Genomic DNA, 18,317 nt, shown 5'->3' with positions numbered 1-18,317 from the left:
TGTAGGGGAAAGGACGGAGAAAGCAGGGAAAATGAGGCAAAGGCAGGAAAAGCACTCAGAAAAACAGGGAGGAAGCAGAGCGGTGCAGCAGCACAGGAGAGCTAGACCTGGGGCTTATGTTTAGAAAACTCTGAAACATATTTTGTAATTGTTAGTTTGCATTCTCTGTACTAGACAGCACTTAATCTAGTTAACAAGGTACATGATCAGAAACTGGAAAAACTAGTCCAAAATTAAACTATTTATTTTTATCAGATTTAGATTTTGACATTAAGTATTCTCTTGTGTTCATTTCAGGTCTCAGGAAGATGATGTATATTTTGGGAGCAAAGATGCCATACAGAAGACCAGCGCCAGAGGACAAGATTGCAAAAATCTCAACGGCTACCAGGTACTTTCCTTTTGTGCTGATGTAAGCCGGGATGAAAGAGAGCCAGACACTGACGAACACCAGCATGCTGAAGGTGATGAACTTGGCTTCATTAAAGGTGTCAGGCAAATTCCGAGCTAAGAAAGCAACCACAAAACATATGCAAGCCAAAAGGCCCATAAAAGTCAACATGCAATAGAACAGCACAATGGACCCCTCATTGCATTCTGCTATCATCTTCCCATAGAGATTATGTGTGTTAAGCTCAGGGAACGAAGGGGAGGTCCACAGCCAGATGGCTCCAATGGTAGACTGCATCAAAGAAGAGACAAGGACAATCGAGTAGGACGTCTTAGGGCCAATCCATTTCTTTAAGGTGCTATTGGGTTTTGTGGCCCTAAAAGCAATGACCACTATGGATGTTTTGGCCAAGAGACAGGAAACACAGAGGGAGAATGAAATACCAAAGATCACCTGACGAAGCATACAGGTGACTCTCCTTGGCTGTCCAATAAAAAACAGAGAACAGAGAAAGCACAACATGAGGCCAACAAGTAAAATGTAGCTAAGTTGGAGGTTGTTGGCTCTGACCACTGCTGTCTGATGATACCATCTGAAGACCCACAAGACCCAGGTGGTATTCAGGAAAAAGAAGACAGATATTAAAACCAAGATGAATCCCAGTGGTTCCTCAAAGGACAGGAATTCAATGGTCCTTGGGATACAAGCATCTCTCCTCCTGTTCGACCACTGGTCATCCGGGCACTTCATGCAATCTAAGGAATCTGAGGAAGGTAAAAATAATGCTGAGCTTAATGACATTGATTATTTTAAAGTAGTTCTGCGGAAAAATATATCTAAAAATATATATTCTAAAGTTATCACTCAAGCAATTGCTATGTTTAAAGTGATTTAATGACAAATGTCCCATGGGTCATGCAGTTGAATATTTTCTTCTATTGAACTTAACATGTTCTTACTAGGTAGTACCACCATAGAATAACGTCTAATTCTTTTTATTGCACCAAATTTCGAATGTAATAAGCATTTTTTCTGTAGAATCTTAAGTAAAACCATGCTCACGCCTACAGAGCATCATGGTGTTTTAACACCTCAATACCAAGGAAATGGTACACTTTTCTCAATAATATATTCCAACCATTTTTATCTAATGTGACTTTGCTTGTAGTCATTCACTGTACTAATTATGTCATAATGTTTTGATTCATTTCTTCGTAATAAAATAATGAACTATTTTCATTTACAAAGCCTGTGAAATCAATCAAAATAAATATAGGGAAATAATCTTGCATTGTGCATTGTGCTGTTATGGAGCGTCTAACTCTGGGAGTGACTAAAACTATTTTATGTTGTCAAAGACTATTTTTTCTCATTGTTGGCTATGTGATAGGAGCACTTGCAAAATAATTGGCGTTTTGTATTAGGTAAGAAAACAATGGGCAACAAAAGAAAACAATGTTTTTCACTGTCCAAAAGTGATGCAATGAGATGTTGATTTCCGTCTTCTTGAATGGCCGGCCAAGACCTGCAATAGCAAACTGGAACTATTGATTTTCTTACATTTAATTTAAATGCTGACTGAGACTTGTAGAATGATTCCCTTTAAAAAACATATAAGTTGGGAAAAAGCAAAATTGCTACTGTTCACCTGGGCTTCTGAGTGAAGCGATATCATATATATGAAGGTGTTATATGATACTTCACATTCAAGCTACAGTCAGTACATTAAGCACTTATATATTAGTATTATCACAGAAATTGAATGGATCAATATTGTGCCAGTGCCTATCTATGTGAAGATGAGACAAAGGGTGGGAAACATAAACCCCCAAGAATTGCTACAAGTTACTAATACTTCTGAACTGCTGACAGCATGCAACATGCTTCTAAATATATATGTAACAAAGTTTAGTATTATGAGGCTACACGGTTGATAAATAGAACTTTAAGCAATGTCTTAGTTACCCATTTCCCTTTGATCCTGAATTCAGCAAGCAAGTTGTAAAACCTACTCAAGGTATCTAAGATCCCTAACAAAATAAATTGAAACAATGTGACCAGAGGTTACATGTGCCTGAAAGATGTGCAGTCCTGCATTAAATCAGTGATTCTGGGCCATAGGCACCATAGTTTCGTTTTGCGATTTCTAAATAGCGATTTTTAAGGAATCGCTATTTAGAAATCGCAAAATGGTATGTTTGTAGAAATCAGCTTCTTTTTAGCGATTTCTTAAAATTCCTTAATTGCGATTAGCAAATTGCTAATCGCAATTAAGGAATAATTTCCCATTCATTTCTATGGGCCAGGAGGCCCATAGGAATGAAGGGGAAATGTGCGATTAGCAATTAGCTAATCGCAAATTGAGAATATTTTCAAGAGTGCAGGGGTGTCCAAAGGACACCCTGCCACACCCCTGAAAATGACATGTGTGCGCATATGCCGCACATACATGCCCTAAGGGCATGTATGAGCGTCACATGGCACCTTTTGTTTTTAAAAAAATTGCTTTTTGAAAGGAATCCGCAACTTACCATCAACTTGAAGTTGGTGGTAATTTGCTATTACTAAGGGACAATTAGCAATATTGTTTTGCATGATACATTTCATTTAAGGAATCGCAAATTGTGCGATTCCTTATTTTGAACCACATTTGCTTAATACATACCATATTGAGAATTCGCATTCGCAAAGGCCGAAATTCTGTGAATTTCGGCCTTTGCGAATGCGAATTTCAATGATACATATGGCCCTCTGTTTGTTATTTAGCATTTAAACTCACCTGAATGATTGGAGATGGTACCTTCAGCACAAGGCAAGCATTGGAAACAACAGGTAGGGCGCCCAGCAATGGCGGATATCCTCTCTCCTGGGGGGCAGCTTTCACTGCAGACCGACTTAGGAACCTGAGAGAGTGAGAGAGAGAAAGAGAGAGAGAGAGAGAGAGACAGAGATGCTGAATTGATAATATATATTGACTTCATTGGCATGTATACATCTTCCATTGTTAGTGCCCTGAAACATACCCCTCTTTTCCACAAGTACAAAAGAGCTAAATATGTTGGTAATATTGGTATTCATTCTGAATGGATTGTATGTTCAGGTACAGATTTAAAATTCTACCCATAGTGCCCTAGGGACGTAAGCAACCAAGTAAAATTTTGGCAGCAGCATAGTTCTACCACATAACATCCAACATGATGTCTTCTTAACATATTGAATCAGAAAGAGGAAAGGTTGAATCAACAAACTGATATGATGAACTGCGAGCATCAGCGTACAGACAGATTGATGCACTAGCACTAGCCTCTTGAGCCCCTTTTGGATTGTGCAAGTGTGTGACAAAGCTAGGCTGATTTGTACATATGTTGGAAAAGCATGGACCACGAATCTAATTGCAGAAATAAAGCTGCAGGAATCCTACAGTTAGAATATTAAATGTACTCCTTTCCCCATTTATGCCCTTCCCCCACTGTTTACGAGACAGAATTAGAATAGTAACTCTGCCTCTCCAGATGTATGAACTTTCCGTTATGTTTGTTAGCATGTAAATCTGTCCAACCCCCCACCCAGTGTATGCACTTTTTCCATTGATTGTTAGGATGGAATTCAAATAGTTAAATGATCCCCAATGTATGCATTTTATGCAATTTTGCAGGAAGTTAATGCTAGATATTTGTTGATATTTTGTAAATAATGTTGTATTAAAGGTTAACAAATATTACTTTATCTTTTGAAAGTAATTTGAGAATATTTCATTTATGTGTTTATTTTCTATTGTCTTCTAGTTTTATAAAAATGGTTTTACTTTATATATTTTTGCGGTTTCATGCAAATTATTTTTATATGTTTTAAAGATTATTTATATATTTGAAATAAAAAATTATTGCATTGTAGTAGAAGTGATTGTACATATTTGTTTCTGAATTATTTGTATGTGAATAATTCTGTTTTCTAATTACTATATTAATATTAAAATTAATGAATTCGTTATAAAAGTTCTACTAAAGTTGCACTTATTTTTTAAATAAATGTTAAAGTTAATATCACTATAATTATATGCTATTATTATAACATATGCATAATGTGTATAATGTTATTCTTGATAACTACATTTATTTTAAATTGTAATAAACTTTATTATACTCAATAGAGTGCAGTTACCATTATAATATTGCTGGTTTTACCACAATATTTGTGCATCATAATATTTTTGTGGTTGATCACACAACATTATGATGGTTGAGTGACATACAGGAATATAGGGAGTGTGTATTCCCATCTTAGGGGTTGATTATGATGCCGTTTAGAAGGGCTCTAAATCAGATTCAGGTTTGCCAAATCCAATCCGAAACCCTTGTTTCTGACCAAACCATACACAGTTCCCAATGACCGATCACAATACCTGGAAACCCTTCAGGGTGTCCGAATCAGTTTGGAAAGGCATTCGAAAAGGTTGAGTTTTTCAGAGCCAAATCGTACAGCTCTATGGACTTGATTTCCGAGAGAGTTATTACGATGACCGATTCGGACAGCCGTTCTGATTTGATCTACACGAAATGAAATGGCCCTCGGAATCTGTCTTCGGGGCCCATAGCAGGCCTCTCTTCTGAACTGGGCCTGTGGGTATACCCAAGGGAGTCAGAAGAGTTTCCTAATGAGATCATGATCAGCCCCTTAGTGTTAGAAATAGTTGCAAAATTGCCTTGCATAAAATCTTTCACCAGGAACACAGTACCCTCACAGGATTTAAGGATCTGTCAAAGAAATATTTCAGTTCTCAAACTATACAGAAATGTGAAGCCGAAGAGACAGTGGCCAGAGAGAGATTGTTTTCCAGGGGTTGACCACTCCATTGAAATACAGGATCTAAAGAATTCCTGTCGTAAATTATGACACACCACCAAATAGGGAGGTGTATTCTGAAAATGACTGTAGCCCTGAAGTAAGCCACACTTTAAGTAAAATTAGTTTGTAAATGTCCAGTCTGAACAAAGAACGTCTTAACTGTAAGATGTTTTGCTGTATCCTAATGTCCAAAAAATAGTGTGTGATGGTGATCATATTGGTGAGCAACCAAAGATACATTTCTATTTGCATCAAGTGAAAGGATTTCCACCAACTATTTCAGAAAACAAACCTGATTTGTCTTTTTACAGACTCACATAGAAAGTGGTAAGAGTTATAACTGCAATTGGTCTCTTATAGGAAATGTGCTAAATCATGAAGAGAAGTGCATTTTATTTCTCAGCTAATATCAATTAATCAGGCTGAACCAATGTATTGAGAAATGGTTCTAAATAAATCTATACTACTATTATAAAGAGAGAACTTGCACCTTTAGGCAAGGTAAACTCGGGAACCACAGCGCCAATCTACACACCCGATACACCGCTGAAATCGGCAGGGTGTGTAGATGGTTATAGGCTAGATAAATGTAAAAATTAACTGGTATTTACAATATTTATATTTTTTTTTAAAAGTAGTCCCCCCCAAAGTAGCGCCGGCCGCGACGTGCGTGCTCACGTCAGCACGGGGAGGAGAGGCGTCTGAGTACAGGAAGTCACAGGATGCTGCGATGGTCCCGCTAATCACAGGCGCTTCAAACACTCCCTGCACTGCACTCGGAAATGCCTGGAGAACAAAGTCCCACCGCGGGTCAGAGGTCAGGGGGCGACGGAAGATCCGAGCTCGGATGATTATGCGGTGTTGAAAACCCTCTCCATAAACGAGCCTTCCCCAGGGACTCATAAGAGGAAACAGCTGTCTGAAGGGCTGGCTCGGCCCCATTATCTGGGCCCTGTTGCTACACGTGCTGTTGTTTACACTGAGGTGAACATGCCCTGGTGCAGATGTTTCTGTATGAGGGGTGCAGTCCATAACGCAAAGCCGTGTGCTGCTGGAAATTGTTGCGAGTTCAAGGAAAGAATCTAAGTATACCTTTAAGGTAATTGTAAGCCTTTCACTGTTGGCGTGGGACTTTCTTTTGAGGATCCGTCCTAAAGCTAGGGGGTTTCTACTCAAAATAAACTATTTTATTGAGAATGCATTTTATATCTATCTCATGCATATTTTTTATTTAAACACAGGCACTTAAATACCGAGCTATTGTGCATTGCCCCTCTTCACAGGTACAGTGGCGTAGTCAGTTTATCATGGGTCTCAGTGCACGGCGGAAATAGCCCCCCTGGCTGCTGTTTGAAATATGGAATACTCTAACAATCAGGGGCCCATCAGGTCTGTGGGTCCCGGTACCACTGCACCTGCTGCACCCATGGAAGCTACACCCCTGCCTGCTCAGCTATCACTGCCAATGACCTTGGTAGCAGACATCAAATGATGTGTAAAGAATCAGATCTCTTTGTTCTTTGGGGAGGGAATCTAAACCGCGGCCCATGTGGTACAAAAACAAAGCTTTCCTTTTAAACTGAGGATGTACAGAGAGCCTGCCTGCCCCCTAGGACGAGGACGCCTGTAAACTGGCGACTCACAAAACGTCTGCAAATCTGTCCCTGCAGGTTTACTCCCTCAAGAGGACGCAGAAATCTTTTGTGAAATCACAAATGTTCGTGAGAGTTCTCCTGGCTACCTGGAACAGGTTCAGGGGTCAGGCATTTGGTGACATTGACCATTTTGCACATAGACTGAGCTGTCCCTCCTGCTCTCTTCCAGCCTTTGTCAAGATTCTAGGATTTATATGAGAAAAGCCCAAAATGTTGAAAATATGGGAAATGTGGCTCTATGAGAACTTCAGCAGAAACTTGCAAAAAAGCATTGGCCATTTCTGTTCTTTGAGAATGACATACTATTCCAAACTGAATAGATTTTGTGTATGTAAGAATATCTCTGTGCACTTGAGGGGTTTGCCGGGATCAGTTGAGCCGGAGCATATTTTTATTGCGCCTGGGTGTATGATGATAGCGCCTGGGTGAATGATGGCTGAGTCTTGGCATATAATGATCTAGCATGGACATGAAATGGTTGACCTTGGGCAACTGAGGTTTTGATTTGGTATCTGATGGCTGTAACTGGGCCTACATGATTGTACTTGCACATGTGAGTTTATCTATATCTATACTACTATTAGAAAGAGAGAACTTGCACCTTTAGGCAAGGTAAACTCGGGAACCACAGCGCCAATCTACACACCCGATACACTGTTGAAATCGGCAGGGTGTGTAGATGGTCATAGGCTTTAAAAAATTAAACTTTATATAAAAAGTTACATTTTTACAAAAAGTAGTTCCCCCAAAGTAGCGCCGGCCGTGACTGTGCGTCGTCACGTCAGGGGCAGGGGAGGAGCAGCGTCCCAGGTGCGGCGGACATGGCGCGCAGGGGAGGAGCGGTGAAGTGAGGCCAGCGCCGGAGCGGAGAGGAGGATATGGCGCGGGGAGGAGCGACGGCGGACAGGTGGTGAGTGGCAGAGCGGCGCACCGGAGAAATATGGACCGGCGGTGTGAGCAGCAGAGGCAAGGTAAGAATCCGAGGCAGCCAGGGTCGGGGCGGGCGGGGCACGGGCTGCTGGGGAATGTCAGGGCAGGCGGGGGTAGGGGAAGCCAGCATTTCAGGTTGGCGTGCTCTCCCGCCCCGGCCCCCGCCCGCCACAACATTGTCCGGGACACAGACAATGTCGTGGCGGGCGGGGGCCTGGGCGGGAGAGCACGCAAACCTGAAATGCAGCCCCCAGCCCCCTTCTACCCCATGCAACGCTGGGGCGGGCTGCTAGTCATAGAATAAAGTACACTCAATTTCAGAACGTGTGAATTGTGAATATTTTTCTTGATTATTGGAGAACATGGTAGAACCCAACCCCTCAGCATACACATCTGCAGGGCAATGCACTTGCCTGACTAACCAATGCATGATTTCCCCTCCTATTCCTTTTGCTGCAAGACTGGCTCTGTAAATACAAATGTATTCATCTAACTCTTTAGTCTTAAACTGAGCTAATGAGAAGATGGTTACAATGCAATCTTATTAGAGCATCCACATTTAACTAACTTTTAAGGTGAGCTCTAGAATTTTCATAAATTTCTAACCTCAGTGTACTTTCCACCCCAGTGAATGGCGCTGATGTTGATAGTGAGTTGGTTGCCAGCGGGAGCCCTTCCATCATAGGTGCCCACTTTCTCAAAACTGCTGGTGTTGCTGGAGGTCATGTGCCAGTACAACAGATCGAGGAAAGGTGGGGAGTCTCCATTGGCATCGAAGAGTGCCTCAATTCCAGCTGAGCTTCTTGTGTGGGCATTCTTTGCATAGTGCAATATCTATGTAGAGATACAAACAGAATTAGCCTGCCAGGACCGTTGCATACTTTTTATCTTTAACATGTTGTTATACTTCATGGATTTTATTAAAAATCATATCCTAACAACATCTAAAAGAGAGAAAAAACATTTTGTCATCATGCCTACTTACTCACACAACTCCCATTTGCTGCAAACCCTGACATAAATGGCACAATTGCCTCTCATGTAAGAAAAGTATTATTTTGCATTATAAGGATCAAGGATATTATACTGTTTCCTTGACATCACAGCCCCATTAGATCAAATGCATTAATATGAGCTAGGTCTCATGATTGAAAGGTGAGCATTTTGGACATATGCAATCAGCAAAAAAACATGATACAAGTTATGGGTTATGTTGTAGGTTCTTCTAGAGTGCACAGCTATCCAGAAATGGGCTTCTACGTGCTGTTGTCAGCTTATAATTGGGCATTTTACCTTATCATTTGTCACATCAAGAATCTGTGGTGTGAAGATGACTCTAAAGGCTTTGTTTTTATAACCTGCTTACATTTATAGTGAAAGTGTTGTTGCCATGTATTTCATAGGTGAGCTATTGAACATCATAAGTAAGTTAAGTTTATTAGTTATTAAAAACCATCAACATAAAACCAAGAAAAATAGTTTACATCAAACCATTTGACATTATCATTAGATCAAGATTTAACAAAATTACTACATTGCACCTATTCTTTGAGAGGTTTCCACTAGGGCCTCCCCTTGCCCCCCTCCCTATAAAAGACGGGAGAAGGCCCCAAGCATAACTATAGTCCTGTTAAGTGCAAGGCGCAAGCAGCATAGTCCTCCAGGAGTGCCTCCCTCGACACACCTAGTGTAAGAACTAACAATAGGACTCCTAGAACCTAAACGCCTAACTGTCATTTTTACAAAGTGCATAGTGCAAGATAAGGTGCCAGCAGATATTAAAGTGCCAGAGTGCAAAAAGCAACTACTTCCCCTTTTGGCCCAAACTCTATCGTCAAGAGTTTAACCACAAATTTAAAGAGCACCCATGAAAAAGCTTAAACAGAATAGACAGCCATACAAACATGATAAAATATTGCTAAAAAGACCAGCTGTCAAATGATTTGCTTAGGACTATAAAGTGCACAGTAGAAGAGTATTGGACCATAGGCAATGAATATTAGAGTACCTGCCACCCAACAGGTCTGGGAAACACAAGACTCCACTGTAGGGCGCTACCTAAACGTGGCAGGATAGAGTGTATAAGAATTATAGTTGTTGCTACACATCTGATATGACCCCTAGCAGCCCGCCAACAAGTCACCATTAGAACACATCCAGAGCCTACCATTGACACCTTTATATGGCCCACCTGAGGGGGCATCACCTAGGATCGCAGGATAAGGACTATATTTATTATGCTGTACTCCTATCATGCCCGTAGCAACCCTCCTTCAGAGTTTCATCAGTGCAAACCCACAGCCTACCATTTGAGCCCTTCTAAAACCAATGGCTTATGACCCTAATTAGCAGAGTTTTTGGTCTTAACCAGTTATTTTAAAATATCAATAAACTGAAGCATTCAAATTTTCAGCGTAATGTTTTGGTGATGCAAAAATTTAGCACGATAACTGTGGGGCATATTATCAAGAACTGGTGATAACTACCGCTAAAGTAGGTTTGCGTTAGTTTTTTCATCCCCATCTATCGCCCTTTTAATTCGCCTTGTTAGCGAGTATTATCAACACGTCGCTAACAAGCGATAGCTTCCATGAAAACCCGCAGCTAACCGCTGCGCAAGGGTAAGACTTCCCACAATAAATTTATGACACCCGCTCACACACACATCCTGCGTCCATGCACAATCCAATGTTCTTTACGGCTTTTTCTACCTCACAGCTGTCCAGAGCCCCCTGAACTTCTCAAAGTTGGCCGGTGTGTGCCCATGCACAGTTGGTGTACCACTCATGTGCCAAAGACACATACATGGTTGCGACGCATGCCATGACAATGCATTCCATTCCAATGCATACCAATGCTGGGCAAATTGCAACAGTAGAGTAGGTGTTGCATGGCGGACTTCAGTGAGTGCAAACCAAAACTAACCTTAGCACAACAAACCCAAACGTGAACCCTGGAATTCCATTTTAGAACCCCCAAAAGACATTCAAAAATCACACTTTACCCCAAAGAACACCCCATTTATCATATTTTACCCCACAATACACCGCATTTTTCATGTTTTACCCCATAAAACATCCTGAAATTATCCCATTACTGACCTGAGAATGTGTTGGCTCCTCCGTTGTCGTAGTTGCATTGCTAACAATGTACTGCCTGCATTGTAATGGTTGTGTCCCGTGCAAAGGGCAACCCATGAGCTATGTCGTTTACATTCGTCTGCCCCTGGCCCGCGCTCAGCACCAAGGTGCATTCTTCTTGGACACTCCACTGCTACGGTGCCTGCACCCTCCTCGCAATCAACCCTGTATGCCACCTCGCCTGCCAGGACCAACCTCTGCTCTGTACCAGACATCGCCTTTGCCATCACTGACGGCTGCAGTTTCACCCGCAAGGGGCACCCCGGACATCAAGGAGGAGGTATTGCCGTCACCTACAGGGCACACTCTGACTGACCATGCACTCTAATGTGCGAAGGATGACCATGGACCACGTCAAGTCCCAGATCCGGACCAAGCCCAAGGACATCCTCTGCGGCACCCTCATATGCAGGCCCCCAGGCCATAGCCCCCCCATTCTCCAATCCCATTGTAGACCTCATTGCACACCAGGGTCTCCCTTCCACTGACGATATCCAACTCTGTGAACTCAAGTTCCACCTGGGCTACCTCAGTGACCAGAGCACCGCCCCCTCACCATCGTCAAACGCAAGCAGCAAGTCACCTCAACAGGCCACATTTCAGGACACACGGTCTAGCACGTCACCTCCGCCAGTGGGTACTTCAACTACAGCCATAAAAACGGACTCTCCTGGCACTACCATCAGTAAATGAATCACGTCTTCACCTTGCCCACCCGAAGCCAGGGCCATGATTGCACCCCCTCACAGCTGGATCAAGGCCATTGCAGAACGTCTCAACAACTCCCTCCGCACAAACATTCCACCAGTGCTTCCAAAGATGACACAGCAGTGCGGAACCACCACCAATGGATCTCCAACGACGCCGACATTCGGCACCCCTCATGAACGGCACTGCGTCAGTACCTTGCGCCTGCCTGATGGTGGGCGTGAGGGTGAGGCAGTGCCACAAGAATATGCTGGCCCCATGCATTGCTGGAGTTGCATCATGGTTGTAACACGACTGCAGCAATGCGTGACTTTAGCACAGGCGGATACATCAGGATTCCTGACGTTTCTGTCAATACTTGCGTCATAGAGCGTTGTCCAGTGATTACAGCACATCCATGTTGTCGCAAGAAGGGCGTAGTGAGTAGTGTTGCAACGCCGTCTTGTCGCAGCGCAGCAACACTTTTTTTATGACTGGGGAACAGGTATGCGCACTATCTTTTTGATTGTATGCATTCCTGTACTGTAGTTTTGTCTCGGGAAAGTGCTGCACCATTGCTGGCAGCACTGTCCTGCACCAAAAGCTGCGTTGATGAGGCCCCAATAGTTATCACCATTTTTTAGACCTGCTTTTTTCTGGTCTTACAGCCTGATTCATCAAGCTGATTTGCGCTCGCAAAGGGCCAGAATCTGAGAATCTGGCCCTTTGCGAGTGCGATTTTTGCATTTGGGATTCATCATCCCAAATGCAAAAATCGGTAATAGCGATTTCGCTATTTTGCGAGGAATTACATTTAAGGAATCTCTATTTGAGATTCCTTAAATGCAATTCATCATCCATTAAAAAATTGTGAATTCTCAATTTCGGCCCGCTATTTACTGCGAGGTCAAACCTCGTGGTAAATAGCGAAAACTTAGAAAAATGCTTTTAAAAGCATTTTTCTAAGTTGCATGTTGCAAACACACACATGTCCTTTGGACATGTGTGTGCGCAACACCTGTTTGATTTTGCATTTAAGGGGTGCTACAGGGTGTCCTTTGGACACCCCTGGCACCCTTAAAATCGCTATCTTATTTGCGATTAGCTAATTGCTAATCGCAAATAAGGAATACTCCCCATTCATTCCTTTGGGCCTTTTGGCCCATAGGAATGAATGGGGTGTTATTCCTTATTTGCGATTAGCAATTTGCTAATCGAAAATAAGGAATATGTAGGAATCACATTTTTTTTGTGATTCCTACATGAATCCCGTTTTGCGAGCCTGTAATAGCGATTCCTTATGAATCGCTATTACAGACTCGCAAAACGGGTCTTTCATGAATCAGGCTGTATATCTAGTGTTCCCCAATTTTGAAACAGGAAAGTGTTAATGTGATCTCCACTGTTAATATTTACCTGCACCACCAAATTTACAAGATCCTCTGGAACACCAAGGATCTTTTTCACTTTCACATGGGGACTTATTCTGCTGAAAATAGCTGAAACTCCATTTGAAAGCTTTGGGAAGATGAGGAACTACCTGAGAATCAGACCCAGAATTCAAAATTCCCCATTCATTCCTTATTTCATAGTGGGCCTTCAGGGCCCAATTGAAAATGGGCCAGACTTCTGCCACTGTAGGAACTACCAGGACCTACAGTATCAATGGCCCTAGGTGTTGGGATGTACTGCCATATTTTCCAAGCCGCTGGTAATAAGGGTCATAAAGTATAAAGCCTAGGAGTTTACAGACAAGGTAGCGTATCATGAAAAAGTCCTAATTTCTCGGATACCTCTGTGCCGGTATAATATTTAACTGGGATGATACCTCTCCTCAATTTATAGGGAACAACTTACTTGGAGAAACTGGGGGCACCTTTCTTCTTTGCATTATTGATCCTGTACGGCAACAATTGATACTTAGGGGCATATTAGCAAGGGCCATATCACTGCTTTAGCTGCACTTTTTGCTGTTAAAGCAGCGATATTTTTATCGCCCAATCAGCAAGCTGTCGCTAACAGCAGTTAGCGACAGCTTTCAGGTGACAGCGACCAGTTTGAGGGCCACTTTGCACGTCAGCGATATTTATTGCTAATGACATGCAAAGTGGCCGTACCCAAACTGTTAGCGACTGGAAGCAGTCGCTAACACAGCTATCGCCTTTTAGCAAGGCAGGCGAAGCATTAAAAAAAACGCACTAAGCTCGATTATCGCTATAATCTAACACAGGCTAAAAACATGACTTACCTGTTTATCCAATGGGAGGTGGATTGTCAGGTGAAGTCTCCATTGGCGTTAATGCGTGAATATCGCTGGATTTCCAGCAATATTCACGCATTTCGCCGCTATCGCTGGATATTTTAGCACAATGCAGGAAAACGTTGCTAATAGCATTTTTTCCCTGCTAACATATCCAGCGATAGGCAGCAATAAAAAGAAAATTGCTAAGCACGTTTAGCGATAAATATCGCTATTCCTTGCTAATATGTCCCTTAGTTCTACAGCAAGAGAGTTTAAGATTTTGTAGTTGAGGATTTGTTGTCAAATGTAGGGCTGTTAGGGCTGGATCCATTGCAGACTTTCTGGATCTCCTGGGACGATAAAAAAAAGGTTTCTCTTAGAGGTGTTGGGAATGAATTATATCTTAAATGGATATTCTGAAAATATGACCTGGATACCGCCATCGTGCATCTATGCTGCACATTATTAGTATATAGGAATATGCCAGAGTTTTTCAAGACTGTGAAACTTTGGGGCAGACACATTCTCCACTTGCTGAAACGGAGGCAAACTAAAATTAGGAAGATAACATCAAAAATCATTACCACTGTCTAAAATGGATGGAATGCCACCCAGTACTGTAATATGTTTTGCTTTACTGATCAAATCTTCTGGGTACCATAATTTGAAATGCAGAGGTTGCAGCTGTAATGAGAGGTTCAAGACTCAACTATGTATCAGTTTTGAAAGCCCAGGTTCATATCCTTAGAGACCAGAAGGGAGGACTCATAACATAGTCCCGCAATTTGTATATATTTTTTTAGCTACAGCTAATTGGGGCTCATTCTAGTGTCAGACCTCTAAACATTGTCAGTAGTGATAAAATGTGGCAGGGTGAGGAAGCGCTGGGTAGTTTAAAAGCAGGTGATGCTTGAAATGCATGGAACTAAATAAGCTCCAAAAGAGGCAGGTCATAGAAGTTAATAACAATATCTTAAAGTTAAATACTCAGGGAACCCTACATTTTAGGAGACAATCTGCAGAGAAAAGAGATGGAAGAAAACCCACCAGAGTGAGACCTGTTTTGAATGATTGCATTCAAAGTAGCAGTGGGAAAGTAATATGTATCACCTTGAATAATGACAAAGATTTCCAATAAATAAAGGAATATCAATTTAGTGACAACAGAAACATATCCTGTAATAAGAGATTTGGTGAAATGGACACTGTATATATTCAGTACGTCAATGAGAGACGCCTCCAAACTGATGACAATTCATAATCATGGGGCTTGATTATGAGTCTTGCGGTCCAAGGTCTGCCAGACTTGTGGTGGTGAGCCAGTGGCGGACCAGCCACAGCCGCACCAGGAGTCCGACCGCCCCATTACAAGTTGGGCAGTCAGATCACCTTGGGGCAGCTGCTGCCAATAGGGGACCGCCCTTCCCTGGAGCTGGCACAGCAGTCAGAGGCTGCAATATGCTTGGCCAGACTGCAGTGGCCCCCGCCAAACATATTACGAATTTCACCTCTGCCAGCGGTGACCTAGAGTTGCATCCTCAATGTAAACTCTGGCGGAGAAGAAACAAAGGGGACACTAGAGGGCCCCCTGTGCCCCCTCCACTCATGCATGCACACAGCATCACTATTACAGTTGAATGTCAGTGGGGATCTTTCTTCAGTAGAAAACTTACCACTTGTGCTAAATTCATATGTTCAACTAATAATTACACCATTACAGAAATGCTTCAAACAACAAGCATGGGTGGCTCTAAAGCAAAATTCCATTGCCTCGTGCACCACTATTCTCACCTGCCATGGCTTAAAGTTCTGAGAATCTGCACATGAATTGTTGGTAAAGGGACCTTCCTGAGGTGTGCAAGAAATCAGATCATGAAGGGCTTGTGCCAAGGCATAGATGGCATTATAAGCAGCAAACGTAAACTTTGCTGCAAGCACTGAAGAATCAAGCCCTTGTAGACTTTCTGTCCCAGAGCAGTGTCTTGTCCAATTTAAAGTATTTCCGGGACCTGTTTTTTTAAACTCTCCCATCCAGATGCAGCTGAAGACCTGCTCCCAGATCTTTGTTAGAAATATGTCTCCAGGATTCTTAGATGGAATGATTCCATAGATAAATTCATTAAACCCCGGAATGTCACTGTTTGGCACTGCCATCCCCAATGTGCCATTCAGCATTTTCCATAGCTCTCTTGGAGAAAACAAAGGAGAAGGCATCAAACTTGTAATTCCAATCCAAACTTTGCCAGAGAAGCCAAGCACAGCCATTTCCTTCAGTATAGGGAGGAGATGAACATCATAGGCATAGCAGACAATCACAGTGGCTGTGGATTGAAGCAATATCCTGATGAAGTGGTCTAAGGAACCACGGCTGGGCACTGTTGGCAGGGTCTCAAAAAACTCAACACAGATCCGTCTTTTCTCTGCCTCCTCCTTCAGCATCTGGCTGCCTTGAAGACAAACATCATTGTTGGAGTTCAAAATTCCAATCCATGTCCATTTAAATATGAGCAAAAGCTGAACTAATGCCAAAGGCTGGATGTCAACACTGGTAACTGTTCGGAGGAAAGAAGGGAATTGGGTTTTGTCACTTAGGGCAGGGAGTGCTGCTCCATGACTGATCTGTTTAAGAGGAATACAATGTGATTTTAAACTGTTCAGAGCAAACTTCTTAGAATGAGAGTTAGTCATCAACACAAATTCATTATCAAATAGTTCTATAGTAATACATTTACAAGACTCATGCCATGGAATGTTTGTCTAGTGTATAGAGCATAAGTATTATTGCTACCCTTTTCTTAGGTTTTCTTTTCAGCATTCATATTTTAATGAATAATCGCTGTGATATAAACTGATCAAACAAAAAAGCCAACCCAATAACCCCTTGTGAGCTTGGATATCTAACAGAAGAAAGGTGAACTACTGACAAGAGGAACATTTAATTCAAGATACAGATTAAAAAAATGTTTGGGATGCCCAATTAGTGGCATTAAGAATCAAAATCTGTCATTTATGTACAGTTTTTTTTAATGGAATAAGGCCAGTGAAAAATTAAAATGTAAGAAAGGCATATCAATTGATTGAATAATAAAGTAAACGTTTACAAACTATGCAACAGGGGTCATCAATAAACATCTGTTGTTCAGCGTCAAGATACCCTTGGGTCAACGTGCGCTTCACAAATACATAAGCTATGTTATGTTATTTTCAAAGTACAATAATATCCAAATAAACAGTGACAATGCACTACAAATCGTGTACTACATGTTCCATAATTCCACTTGTCAATGCAGAGAAAACAGACTCTCCAGAAGTGGGCCGACCTCTCTGTTCCATATTTTGACTTCATCATCAACACAATGTATTCTTCATGAAATATAGACATTTGATACTGATCTTTGGAAGTCACGCAAAATTGCCCCATTGTAACAGTACTATTTTTCAAAGCATTTTATAAAACAGTGATATTAGGCAATGTTATGTTGCATGAGCTGTGTAATTGCTCCAAAAATTGATTTTAGGTGTAGCCCCATATTACTACACCAAAGCCTCTACAACGACCTTCCACTATGACAAAACCATTTACCACGCTTATGCCTTTACCACGCATGCCATTACAACGCAAAGTGATCCATGGTAAATGCATGCACTTGGTAATAGTGGTTAAGGTAGGTAAATATTTGTTTGTGTATATATATATATATATATATATATATATACATATATATACTGGCGATAGCCAGTAGGTATATATAGTTACGATTTTTTTCCTATGGGACTTTTGAAAATTCTATGTCTAATAACTTTGGCATTTGTGGACGGAATAGGCTGAAATTTTCAGGAAAATGGCACATTTTGCTTCTGAGCAGCCCTTGAAAATTTCGGGGGGTTTCGTCAAGGGGGGACGAGAAAAAAGGGGGGTCCCAAAACGTGTTTTTCCCATGTTAATTTCCATAGGGCGTTTGGCCTCACTTTTAGCTCGAACGGCTGAATGGATTTGCACGAAACTTGGCAAAATTGTAGGGACTGTTAGCCCGGTGTGCCTTTGCTGGGTCTCAATATATGTGCTCCAGTGGATTTTGAGAAATTAACGTTTTAAAAAATTTATATATCTGTGACAGCGTCCTGGATAGCGCACCAGTTCGCGTACTTTTCGCATAACGGAGCTTTGCGAAGCGAAGCTGATTGGCTCTCCGGTGTCTGTCAACATTCTAAACAGTCCGTAGCGGCCGCCATTTTGTCTCTCGGTAGGATCGAGAGACAAGAGGAGGCCAAAACGAAGGGGGAAATAAAGGAAAGGGGGCAAGGTAGACCCCTTCTGACCCCCTAGGATTGATGAGGGGGATATTAAAGTGTCCCGCGGGGTCAAAAAAAAAAAAAACGATTTTTCGTCGTAGAGGCATTGTAAACAGTCCGGAGCAGCCGCCATC

The 18,317-nt window shown here is 42.0% G+C and overlaps 1 protein-coding gene across 1 annotated transcript in view; it reads right to left on the bottom strand.

Annotated features, from left to right (window-relative positions):
- Positions 1 to 238: 238 nt before the first annotated feature.
- LOC147684547 (vomeronasal type-2 receptor 26-like) overlaps positions 239 to 18,317 on the bottom strand; it is a 126,108-nt gene continuing 108,029 nt past the window's right edge. Inside the window, exons 7-10 of the mRNA XM_086939707.1 lie at positions 15,682 to 16,509; positions 8,428 to 8,655; positions 3,171 to 3,294; positions 239 to 1,155 (exon numbers count right to left, since the gene is read on the bottom strand). Of these exons, the coding sequence (XP_086795833.1) occupies positions 239 to 1,155; positions 3,171 to 3,294; positions 8,428 to 8,655; positions 15,682 to 16,509 (2,097 nt within the window). The remainder of the gene's footprint in view (positions 1,156 to 3,170; positions 3,295 to 8,427; positions 8,656 to 15,681; positions 16,510 to 18,317) is intronic.

The sequence above is a fragment of the Lissotriton vulgaris genome, chromosome 10 (genome assembly GCF_964263255.1).
Source record: "Lissotriton vulgaris chromosome 10, aLisVul1.2, whole genome shotgun sequence".
Lineage (NCBI taxonomy): Eukaryota > Metazoa > Chordata > Amphibia > Caudata > Salamandridae > Lissotriton > Lissotriton vulgaris.
The sequence above is the reverse complement of the archived record's forward strand: the minus strand, read 5'-3'. Positions and strand labels throughout refer to the sequence as shown.